General features: G+C 45.3%; 1 protein-coding gene across 2 annotated transcripts in view; it reads left to right on the top strand.

Annotated features, from left to right (window-relative positions):
* The window catches only part of kank2 (KN motif and ankyrin repeat domains 2), a 24,303-nt gene extending 11,452 nt beyond the window's left edge, over window positions 1-12,851 (top strand). The window contains exons 3-13 of one of the 2 annotated variants that reach the window (XM_065965167.1): window positions 3,271-3,353; window positions 3,631-4,989; window positions 5,378-5,575; window positions 5,667-5,775; window positions 6,966-7,553; window positions 7,640-7,727; window positions 8,657-8,876; window positions 9,164-9,306; window positions 9,798-9,998; window positions 10,092-10,190; window positions 11,461-12,851. In XM_065965167.1, the coding sequence (XP_065821239.1) occupies window positions 3,317-3,353; window positions 3,631-4,989; window positions 5,378-5,575; window positions 5,667-5,775; window positions 6,966-7,553; window positions 7,640-7,727; window positions 8,657-8,876; window positions 9,164-9,306; window positions 9,798-9,998; window positions 10,092-10,190; window positions 11,461-11,517 (3,099 nt within the window). In that variant the 5' untranslated portion in view covers window positions 3,271-3,316 and the 3' untranslated portion in view covers window positions 11,518-12,851. Of the gene's footprint in view, window positions 1-3,270; window positions 3,354-3,630; window positions 5,005-5,377; window positions 5,576-5,666; window positions 5,776-6,965; window positions 7,554-7,639; window positions 7,728-8,656; window positions 8,877-9,163; window positions 9,307-9,797; window positions 9,999-10,091; window positions 10,191-11,460 lie in introns of both variants that reach the window. The other variant, XM_020654118.3, reaches the window with a different exon arrangement.

Below are 12,851 nucleotides of genomic sequence, written 5' to 3'. Positions count from 1 at the left end.
TACAGGACATACCACAGACATGTAATCTGTGCTGGGTGACCTGCATCTTACCCCCCTGAGGGTCCGCTTTAGCCGTAATAGCCGGTGATGGAGGGAGGAGCAGGGCGATGTTAACTTCCGTTAGTATGGTATGCAGCTGTATGGGGAGGTATGGGGATTAATGGGCAGAAGGCATTTGTACAGGGTAGTAGGGCGGTTCTGAAACAAAATACCGGCACTGGAAATGCCTCCAATACCGCTTCAGTTTGGTATCAGGTATCAATGATACCTATCCTGAAATGTTAAGGAAAAGTTGCTCTCTACTGCCACCATGGATGTATAATCACACCCATGCAGGGTGAGAGGTCATGCACTGGTACAGAATGAATACTTGGTATCAAATAAGTTGAACAGTCAGGTATCCCGGGGCGGGGATTAGAAGAGAAAAAATAGTAAACAACTTTAGTCGTGGATGAAGCAGGTCAGGGAGAATCGCCTGAGGAGTGGGAAGCGTGTTGCTGGGGAAGGAGGCAAACTGCTTTCTGTTCAGATGTCAAATCAAAGGAACTCTGTTTGAGAGCCGAGAGAGAAATGAAAGTCAACGACTCCACACCAGCCATTAACACACAAACACACACACACACACACACACACACACACACACACACACACACACACCACATATACACACCACATATACACACCACATATACACACTCCCTGGGGAAGTATGTACACACATGCCAACACATCTGAAACACCCAGCAGACCCCCGCTGGAGGAGCAGATGTGGAGGGCCTGGTGGTGTGGGGCGTCCTGAGGGGGGTGATGTGGGAGGAATAACACCCGGGGGAAGAAAAGAAAAGAAAAGACCCTTTAAAAGCCGAGAATGATGTGAGTTAGCGTGTGAAGATTTCAAAACAGATTTTTTTTTGGAAGTCAAAGAGGAGTCAAGTGGACGGTGTCAGCTGTCTGGTCTGCTGGGCCGGGACGTTTTGGTTGCAAAAGTGCAGCTTCTAATTATATCTCATCTACTGTCCTCTGTCAGCGCTGTCCTCCACCCTCAAGTCCACACACACATACTCACACACACACACACACACACACACACACACACACACACACACACACACACACACACACACACACACACACACACACACACACACACACACACACACACACTCACTCACTCACTCACTCACTCACTCACTCACTCACTCACTCACTCACTCACTCACTCACTCACACACACACACACACACACACACACACACACACACACACAACCACTCCCTGTCTCTCTGTCCTTTTCTCACAAGCCACACTCGAGCATACAAACGTTCCAGCAGTCTTCAAACACCAAACAGATGAATTTAACATTTTCTCGACTTTTCGTCAACGTTTTTATTGTTTATTATTTCTATTGAAGTTAAGAATCCCTTTGTTTCCTTGGTTTTTTTCTTCCATTTCTAAGTTTATTTGTTTTGCACAAACACAAACAGATAAATTCCTTGAATGTGGACTTTTAATAAACCCGGATTCTGACTCTTGTGACTTCGACCGCACATTTACAGATCAGATAAAGCTGAAAGTCGATGCATGATGTGGTATAAATCTGCAATGCATGATTAAATGATTAATCATGCATTGCATGATAAGAAACCATATAGTAGCTATTACTTACATTTTATATCCATATCAGCTGTTCTGTGTTTGCAGAGTGTCCCTCCTAGATGTATAAGTCATTTTAAATATCAGTTCTTTTTGCCATCATGTTGAACACAATGAATGTGATTGTAGCTGATAGATAGTTGAGCCCCAGATCAATATACTGAGGGTTTAGTCTGACAGGTCGAATGTGTGCATGCAGAGTGAAAAAGTGCTATAAAGCATGACATGAGAGCTTACTTATAACTTTTCTAATTAATTCCCAAGGAAGAAAGTCTTTTGCATTATGTTCATTGCACATATTCGATCTGCAATGAGGGTCAAAATTCAAGAGAGTGATTTTATGTTTCTTTTCTTTGGAAGTTTTAGTATTTTGTTTTGCATCTAACAGTGAAATGTTTTCCGATGACAAAGCGTGAGAAGTGCCTCTCCCTCCGCGTCGCTGTGACTTTGTATGTGCATGCGGACAGTTCTTTCCATGCCTCATGAGTGTGTGGCCGGCTCCGTACAAGAGGGTGATGAAGGGGCACAGATTAGGGGAATCGCAGCGAGACATTAAACCCGACTACAGGACTCGAAGAAATACCAAATCAAGCTAGTCAGTGTTTCCAAGTGCCCTACTTTTCACAAACGAGCGAGCTCCGAGCCAGGTCACGAGATAGTAAAGCGAGGGAGGGAGAGGAAGAGCTCCAATGAAAGAAGAGAGACTCAGTTCCTGCTGAAGAAACAGAAACACCAGACTTTAAATGAGTTCGCCCGAATAAACTTCTTCTGCAGTTCAAACTTCTGATTTGAGCTCTTTAACGACTGGTCAATGCTGCGAATAGCTTAAACATTACATCCTCAGTTCCCACAAAGAGATGACCTAGAAAGTTAATCTTTTCCAAGCAGAAACAAACTGAACATTGGCGTTTTGCGCTCTGTGTCTAACTGGCACTGTGTAGGAGGGAAAAAAGCAAAAATCTACAGTAAATAAAGAAGCAGTGAGCATTACTGCGGCTATGAAACATGCATGAAATTCACTTTTCCTTTTTTGTTTTTAAGAGACAGTGCAGTGAGACAGTGACCCGCTGAAACCTCCTGATCATCAGCTGATGTAAAGAGAGAGAGAGAGAGAACAGAAAAAAGAGGACGAATAGAGACAAAGCAGAAGGGGAGAGATTGTAGAGAACGAGAGAAAGAGAAGGAGCGAATGTGTGTGTGTGTGAACCCTTAAATTCAGCCGTGAAGTTAGCGTGCTCAGATGATTCCTAATAAGGTTGTAACTGGCAGTCTCAAACCTCTGTCCTGGAATAAGCTGCCAGGAAACTTTCCCCTGCTACTCCTCTCCTCTGACGCTAAGAACAGAAACAAACACACAATCCGATGTGACCCACAATGCTCCGAAAAATGAGCGGATAAAATTAGAAAGAAAGGGAGGGCGGGGTGAAGAAGTGAAAGAAACAGTAAAACTGTTTCTGACCTTCATACAAAAAGAACAATGAGGTCAAAAAGCCGTAATTTAGACGTGCGTATCTTTTTATAAAGTGGTCTGTTTAAACCAAAGAACTCCTTGTCTTCTTCATTCTGTAATAAAAAATATTTGCTGTGCTCACTCGTCTCATGTCTGTCCCTCCACAGGTGAGAGTTGGTGGGTGACTGTTTGAAAAGCTGCCGCAGACTCAACATGGCTCAGGTGCTGCACATGGACCACGGCTTCCCAGGTGCAGCTTCTGAATAATCTGCAGAATAATGACATCATTTTGAGATAATTATTTAAACTGTCAGACAACACTCACAGTACAGTGAATGTAAGAGATGTACAGGGTCAGGTTGAAGGGGGCCGGGCCTCTCTCCACTTTGTACCTCACTTGGTGATTGTTCCAGAGTAAATACACAAATTCAAAGTTTAAACAAAGTTAATGCTATTTTCTAAAGTCTGAGCCCAAGATTAGACGCAGATTTCCGTTTGTTTAAAGTTGATTTCCTTCCCCCCCTCAGGGAAACTCAACCCGCCTGCCCCCCCCTCCCTGAACGGCAAAGAACAGGAGGCCAACTACTCAGTGGAGACCCCCTATGGCTACCGTCTGGACCTGGACTTCCTCAAATATGTAAACGACATAGAGAAGGGAAACACCATCAAGAAGGTGCCGATCCAGCGCCGGCCTCGCTATGGCTCCCTGCCCCGTGGTTACGGCTACGCCGGCTCCTGGTGGACCTCCACAGAGTCTCTGTGCTCCAACACCAGCATGGACAGCCGGCACTCCTCCTACTCTTACTGCGCCCCGGGCTACCACACAACGCAGAGGCCCAGCTTCAGCACGGCCCGGGTGGAGAAGACCCTGCTGGACGCACGCAGGAAGTTGGAGGAGGAGAAAGAGGGGCGGAGGTTTTCCAACCTGGGGAGCATGCACAGCAGCGTAGCAGGCTCAAACACCTCCATCAGCAGTGCTCACAGCTTCAACAGGGCACACGGTGGAGGGGGATCATTCACACCCATGAGCTCAGGCCTGTCCACTCCTGTGACTCCGACGCCGCAACACCTGCAGCACGTCAGGGAGCAGATGGCTGCAGCGCTCAGGAAGATCAGGGATCTGGAGGAGCAGGTTAAGACCATCCCGGTGCTGCAGGTCAAAATCTCCGTGCTGCAGGAGGAGAAACGGCAGCTCAGCGTCCAGCTCAAGAGCCAGAAGTTCCTGGGTCACACTCTGGGTTTTAGCCGCGGCCGTCCCAGAGGAGAGCTCTACATCGACATCCCTGAAGAAGAGGTGAGCACGGCGAAAAGCAACAAACCAGCAGACACGCTGTCTCCCACCACAGCCGAGGGCTCCAAGCAAGACTCAGGCTGCGAGATCGAGGACACAGTGATCGTAGGAGGAGCGAGACCAGACGCAAAACGGGAAGTGCGGACCATCGGAGTGGGACCTGAGGACTCCAAGGGAACTCGGGAGGTGGGCGTCGGTGTTCGGGAGGAGGATCTGGGGCTGCAGCCAGAGACCCAGGCTCTCAGGAATCAAGTGGGTCAGCTGGAGGGCCACTTAAAGAGGACGATGCAGGAGCTGCAGGCGGCACAGCAGCAGCAGGCGGAGGCGGGGCAGAAGGGACCTCAGGCGGAGCATCCCATCATGGCTACCAGCACAGGCTGGCAGGAGCCGCAGGGCTGCAGTCTGCACACTCTGGTCAGCTTCGCTCAGCTGCCGCAGCAGAGGGAGCAGAGGACTGTGGGGATCCAGGTGTACACGCTGGAGCAGCCCACTGTGGTGGAGGTGGGAACTCTCCTCCGAGCAGAGACCTGCAGCTCCCCCACGCCTCAGCCAGCTGAAGGAGCCGCGGAGGAACAACACAGAGAACAAGCTGAAGGTCTGGGTTCACCTGGTAATGTTTCACCAGTTTATCTACATTAACAGACCCAAGCAGCAGCCCTCTTAAAAACATATTACATTTTTAATAAATGCTCTGTAAGAGAGGTTTGAGTTAACTTGAGCTCCCTGATTTCTACAGGATAAAATATTTTAAAACATTTCTTAGGATTTGAAAAACAAAGCACCAAAAATAAGAACACCCTGCAGACATTAACACCTCTCTGATACTGAAATTAAAGATATATATCAGGGTTTTTCACATCAAGATTGCATATGATTGTAAAAGATTATCTTACAAATTTTATTATAAAAACTGTTGGATGAAGTTTATTCCTTGGTATTTATGTGATAAGTTTAGGCTGAAAAGTCTTCTGCTCGTCTCACAGAAACTCCGGTCGAGTTGCCGCTTGCGATCAGCTCAAAGGAGGTACGAGACGTCTTGAAGTGCGAGCTGTCCACTTCAGAACCCGTCGCTGCTCCTGCCATCGCTGCTGATCAGATCAGTTTGTTGCCTTCAAAAGAAGCCGAGACGCTCCTGCACACATCTACAGAGGCTGCTCAGCCACAAGAAGGCGCTCAGACAGGTAACCGCTGGACTCCCTAGCTGTCATATTCTAACCTCTTCCATCCTTGTTATGTTCCTAATGTGTGTGTGGTAACCGCTTTCTTTTCCAGCGTCCTCCCCTTCCTCTTCTCTGAGGTCCATTATGAAGCGGAGAGCACAAGGTGAACCAGGATCGCCTTCTACAAAGAAAAACCTACAGTTCATCGGAGTCAATGGAGGGTAAGTTTCATCCTCTAAATACAAGACAATACGGCTTCTCTGGACTGAGTCTGTTCTAGTCGAGGGTACAGCGTCAGGGGAGCTTTAACAAAAAGATTGAACGGCTTTTGATGGCAGCTAAACAGAACCTGTAAAAATGAGACAAAAAGACAGCATGCCTATGCACCACCAACTGCACCGCAGAGCACATTCTAACGAGAGCTCTGTTACTTTGCTTCTTTCTCTGCAAATGAGCTTTATTGCTAAAAGCATTCAATTGAAAAAACAGCAGGGCTAAGTGCAAATGACTTGCATCCTCTTGGGAGTTTCTCTGACTGTAGTGAAGTATTTTTAAGTGGTGTGACGCTCTGACTTTTCTTTTATAAATAACATAAATTCCACTTCTGTGTAGCCAAAGAAATAAAGAATCTGTACATGCAGCCTGTTGATAATATTTTGAAAGTGTTATTAAAAATGGTCGGGTACAGATGGGCACACTTACTCCAGATGTGTGGAGATAAATGGGAGCTGCTCTTCAGGACGGGGAATGGTTTATGTGTGTTGAGTGTTTCTTTTTTTTATAATCTGGACACTCCGCTCTGGCTGGCTCCGTCCATGTGGGAGGTTGTTACAAATGATGGACTGGTGTGGAAAAGAAGCGGCCCCTCTCCTTATCATCTATATAAGGATAAAATTATCTGTCAGCAGAGCCCCTTTCACACATGCAACCTTGAACATTTCAGTGCAGTCTGCCCCTGACATTATTCCAAGGTTGCCATTTCACAAATGTTCCTCACAGCGGGAGATTTTCCCTGGAGGAGGGAAGTCTCAGGAGGACGTAAAAAGAAGGCTGTGTCTGTCACCGTGTAATGTTTATCACATTATGGCAGACGACAGTTTTTGCCTTTATTTTAAGTGTAACTGGGCATATTCACAGCATCAATGATAGAAAGGAAAAGAACATACTGGTGAGCAGAAAAGGGTTTGGAGCAGCTTCATGGTGTGCACAAATATTCAGCGTTGGACACAGTTAACAATGAAAACATTAGAACTATGCACTGAGCTGCAAAACTTCATGGGCTTCCATATCACTAGCACTTTTAAAAATTGGATCTTGAGGAGGAAACTTCCCCCCTTTAAGAGTTTAAGAATAGAAAAGCATTTGTTCAGCTTGGCCTGTTTCTAAGGTGAAACATGTTTTTGTCTTGCAGCTACGAGTCCACATCTTCAGACAACAGCAGCAGTGAGAGCTCAGATGAGGCGAGTGACTCCAGTGAATATCACGAAGCCAGAGAGAAACTGCCAGAATTGGCCATCCAGAACCAGCAAACAGCCCCGAGCAAGCCTCCACGGAGCAACAGTGTACCTCAACTAACTGCCGATCGACCACCAGCCGTCGTTCCAGACTCACAGCAGAGCCCCAGCCAGTCCGAAACCACGGACACCAAACTGCCAGGTAAAGACCTCCAGTCACCAGCGACAGACACTGTTGTGCAAAAATGTGCCTCGGAGACGGCAGACTGCGCTCTTCCTCCTCCAGCAAACAATCCTGCCTCTAACGAGAGCGTTGAGAAGCCATCAGAAGAACGAACCGTCACCATGGAGGTGTCCAACACGTCATCAAACACTGAATCCATCCCCGAAAAAACCATAACGTCCTCAGTCAGCTGTTCTTCATCACTGCTCGTTTCTAAAACCACTGAGATCACAACGCAGCAATACACCGTCCAATCAGAGACAACCGTCCTCTCCAGTCAGTCTGAGTCAAAACCAGCAGCAGAATCTGCAGCACAAGTCAGGTAGATACACTCCAGAATACAGACTAATGGTGTAATGATTAGTGTTTAAGCATAGGGACTGATGTTGTCTTTTGTATATCTCACAGACTGGAGCTCAGTGACAGTCTGATGTCGTCTCTTCATGCCCTGCAGAAAGCTCTGGGGGAACCCACCGCCTTCAGCCAACAAGGAGCAGTAAGTGTCTCAAAAACAGAAAGACATTGAGCAGATGGTGTTCATTTAAAAACACTCAGCTCCTTTAAAGTGTCACACTTAAGGGTAAAACTTGTTTTGCTCTGGCAGCTCCTATTTTCTTTTCTTCCCAAAGATTTATTTTTAGATTTTTGCCTTTATTTAGATAGGACAGAAGATAGAGCTTGAAACCCTCCTCCCTGTAGGCTCTTTCTCACACAGCTCCCCTTAAAGGTCACATATCCTCATCCTCCTCTTCTTCAGTGTAAATAATTCTCAGAGCTCCTCAAAACATGTGTGTGAAGTTTCTTGTTCTAAATCCACTCTGATCCTGTATTTGATCATGTCTATAAACCCCTCTATTTCAGCCCTGCTCAGACCAGGCTGTTTCTGTGTCTGTACCTTTAAATATGTAAATGAGCTGTGTCTGACCACACCCCCTCTCTGGAAGGACTTGGGTGTACTCTGGCTTTCTCGCTCCATGTCCTATTGTTCACGGTGAGAAGGCAGACTCAGAGGGCAGAACAAACACCTAGCTGTGGGAGTGTCACCCACCTGGGGGAGGGGCTACTGCCCTTTGTGATGTCATGAAGGGAAAATCTCCAAACAGCCTCTCCTGCAAAAAACGAAAAAGGATGGACTTTTCTCATCATTGGGGGGTGTGTAGACGGACTAGAGACACATGTTAGTGTTAGAGGAACATGGTGAAGTGGATTTTTCATATGTGACCTTTAATCCAGCGTCTATTTCCAGCAGTGACAGCTGATGAGACTCTAAAAAACTGTTTCTTTATCTCAAGAACTTTGTTTACAAAATACACGTTTAATTTGATCATATATTTAAATTGACTTCTCATGAGGAGTTTGCTGGTCTGGTTTTTGCTCCATACTTGAGTGTGTGTCTCTAAACATCGTCACTGTGTCTGATCTCAGAGGGCAGCCTACACCGCAGTCCTGCAGGAGTGGCTGCGTGTCTCCTGTCACAAAGCGGCGGACACGGCCGTGGTGAAGGCCCACATGAGTGCCTTTGCCTCCCTCTCCCCTCAGCTGCTGGAGTTTGTGATCAACATGGCCGACGGCAACGGGAACACGGCGCTTCACTACACCGTCTCCCACTCCAACTTCCCCGTGGTGAAACTGCTGCTGGATACAGGTGAGCTGAGTGTGTTTAGAAGTGTGAGTAAGAAAAAGTTTAAAAGCTGCTGATTGGGCGTTTAATGTCTCTTTTTCTTTCTACAAGTGAGCTAAACTTTAGGAGAGAGGTGTAGCCGTCATTTAGCCGACATTGTCAAAGTTACAGGGATATGAATTTTGTACTGATTCTAAAATGTCATCCTTAATTTAGTCTGTCACACACTGTCTCGAGACATTCCCATCACCCAATGGTCCCCGTCATTGTTTTGTGCGGCTGTCACACTGATTGTCGTGTGTACCTGACAGGTTTGTGTAACGCTGACAAGCAGAACAAGGCGGGCTACACGGCCATCATGCTGACGGCTCTTGCTGCCTTCCACTCTGACAGTGACCTTCAGACGGTCCTACAGCTGCTGCGCACGGGGGACGTCAACGCCAAAGCCAGCCAGGTGCGCCCTCTGCTGCTCAGAAAGTGTCACTGCAACTCCACTCACATTGCAAACCCATGGCACTGCTTAACATTTGTTTTGAAGAACTCTGCTGACTAATCAGTCTAATGACACTGCTGAGAGTCCAATCCAGGATTTTACAGAATATTTATTCATCTATTTTGAGACAGTTGTGATATATATATTTATTTCTTCATTTGTGGGAAACGTTTCTTTTAATAAAACTCAGTAGACTGTGAAACTGAGTTGCTCTTCTGGGTTGAATAAAGTCGTCTGAATCTGAATCTTTCTAAGGCGATTGGACAAATTTGCAGAGAAGTTTCTGTTATTGGGCAAACATGAACGGCCACACAGAAAACATTAGGATTGGTTGAATCATGCGACTCTCTGCAGGGACTTAATAGATTGTAAACGAGCTCATTCTAAAGGACTGCACAGATCTCCATGTTAAAGATTCTAAAATTAAGTATTTGAGTTTTTCATGTTTGCAGGCTGGACAGACGGCGTTGATGCTGGCTGTCAGTCACGGCCGGGGGGACATGGTGCGGGCGCTGCTGTCCTGCGGGGCTCAAGTCAACATCCGAGATGACGACGGCTCCACAGCGCTCATGTGTGCCTGCGAGCACGGGCACGTGGACATTGTGCGACAGCTGCTGTCTGTGTCGGGTTGTGACGCCACTCTCACAGATAATGTAAGAGTTTATATACCTGCTTTCTTTCTGTCTCTCGCTTGTGTTTCATTCTTTTAACCGTGATCTCATCCCCCCTCTTTTGTTCTCGTACAGGACGGCAGCACTGCTCTGTCCATCGCCCTGGAGGCCAGCCAGAACGACATCGCTGTGCTTCTCTACGCTCACCTCAACTTTGCAAAGCCCCCCTCCCCTGTGAGTACTGAGACATGCTGCTAACGACCTTGTTGTTGTCTTTGCACCAACGTTGAACAATTAGGCATTGAGGAATAATTCATACAGGAAGGTACTGTATATGGATAATTTCTTCATGGAAATGTTGGTAATCTCTGACTGAAGAAGAGGATGAACCGAAATGATCATGTAACCACTAATCAGGCTGCTGATGTCTTAACTACAAATCAAGCTAAACATAACAGGATCATCTCTAAGTTAACTGGCTCCACTGACTCTAACAAAGGAAACCACTCGTTGCAGGTTATTAACTCTCAAAGTCAACTCAGGGTTAGACAGAGTTTGAAGTTTACATGACCGATTGTAAAGCCAGTCCCCTGTCTGCACAGCGTCACACTTTACAAACTCAAAGAGAAAACTTAAAAACAACCAAAGCTGAAACCATTATAACTGCAGCTGTGACACGCAGAAAGAAGCGCTGGCAAGAAATCACAGACTAAGTGAATTCACAAATTAAGTTTCATGTCACTTCCACATCGTTCGTGATGAAAGATCGGACTGTAATCACATTTGTGTATCACATTAGACTCATTTGTTCATTTGCACAGGAAGAGAGTTAATGTGGAGCTAAGCTGAAGACACCGGTCTTAAAGCATGAACTTTTCTTTAAAGGAGCAATCAGCAAGATGTGTAGTGAGTGAAATGATAAAGGTATCTTACTATCTGATCAGACATTAAGGAAACATGCTATGTTGAAGTGCTGGCTTCTCTGACAACAATGCAGCAGCCAGTATGTCCTCCTTCTAACTTTAGATTCTGCTCCTGAATGCTCTGGATTTGTTTGGACCAGAGAAGGTAGGCGCTTTTAAGACACGCCCCCACACGGCCCGTTTTGGACACCCCTCGGTTTGTCAGATATGAGAGCAGTTATCAGGTCAACAGGTGTTGCAGTGATGGAAGCGGTCAAGAGAAGTGGTTCAGATAGAAGTGATTGTACCCGACCTAAAAAGCCTCTGCATGTTTCTAATAAGCTCCACGAGCAGAAACGTGCTCAAACTAGGATCAATATTGGAGATGCTTTTGAAAAATGGAGAGAGGTTAGAACACAGAAAGGTTTACAGACCCATGCAGAGCTGGATAAACACTGAAGCTTCAGTGTCCACCACATGGTGACCTGTGTGAATTTTAAATACTGCGATACATTTCTCTCATCAGTAGTGGACGGGTCAGATTTCTGCATGTTCACTTTTAAAGACACAAACACTCACAAATGTTTTCTGTTACCTTCTAGGTGTCTCCAAAGTCTCCTCTCCTGGGTTCTTCTCCTCCTGCCGGTGACTTGAGATGAAGTGTCTCCTCCTGTAGCTCAACAGCGCCTCCTCATGTCTCTGTGTCTTTTTATGTTTTTATCTGTAATGAAGACAAAGAATACGTTTGTGTGCTTTCATCCTGCATAATTTAAGATCATCATGATGAGCAGAGACAGCTTCCACCTTTGTTTTCGGTTGTTCACTTTTTAATCACTGTCTGTGTTGGTTGTAAACATGGATTTCTCTCTGTGGTACTTTCTGAAATAATGAACTTCTAGTAGCTGTTTAAACACGAGTCCTTCCCCCCAACCTTCAGCCCTTTTTTAGAGGCACTTACAGCTCAAAACAGTTCACTGACTCCAATCATCCAGATCATTCTACACTTGTTTTTTAATCCATTTGAGTCTCGTATAAATTGCCTTACATGGCGATGCGTTATCATTTTTATCTGTACATTAGGTCTTCCACGGTAGCATCATAATCAGTGTGACATCACAGGAATAACAAAAAGCCACTCCTCCCATCCATAAGTGTCCTTGCATCAACGAGCTCATTGGTGCTACAAAAATATAAACCACCACTTCAACAGTTTATCGATGTTTATACACAAGATTTATTTACTCTAGAGTATTTTTGATATTGATTTTTTTTTTTAAATTTAGGACCTCAGAAGATCAAATGTTTTTATTTCCCCAAGTGAAGGATAACTTATTTCAACCTTTTCAAACCCAGAGGACGAAAATTTATTTTTTCTGTGTTGCAGCGTTCCCAAAGTAAACCCAAAGATGTTTGTCTCCTGTCAGCTTGTGTTTGAAATAAAAACACAGGCGTGGTATCGGCGCAATGGAAGGAAAAAGGTTGACTCTATTCTGAAGGCTATGGTACTAAGGGTTTTGTATTTTTATATGTGAAAGTATTCTGGACGGGTGTGAGGAAAGAGTGTTTCTGTGTTTAAGATTTAACGGGACTGAAAGCTCTGGTGAAGCCAGGCGAGTCGGGGGAAGCAGAGAGCGACTGATTGGCCGATTTAAAGGACGTGTAAAGATATGAATATCAAAATAATATATGTCGATATAAAATGGTAGTTACGATGCCTCGCGTCAAATTCCTTGAACTAAAAGTGCGTAGGCTATTGATGTCAAAATTTCTATTACTTTTTAGAGTTTTTTCACGAGTTTCATATTCACTTTTGAGCAATTTTAAATTTTGATAAACTTCTCATTTTTTTTAATTTATCTATCTTTTTATACATTTAGAGTTTCTAAGCTCACACCTACTTTATGTAACCGCACAGCTCTTCTGTTGATGTTTTATCAAGGTTAATGTATAGATTGTGTTTCTAAATTCATTAATAAATGTGGACCGCACTGTT

This window comes from Labrus bergylta, chromosome 16 (genome assembly GCF_963930695.1).
Source record: "Labrus bergylta chromosome 16, fLabBer1.1, whole genome shotgun sequence".
Taxonomy (NCBI): Eukaryota; Metazoa; Chordata; class Actinopteri; order Labriformes; family Labridae; genus Labrus; species Labrus bergylta.
Note: the sequence above shows the minus strand (reverse complement) of the source record. Positions and strands in the feature narration are given on the sequence as shown.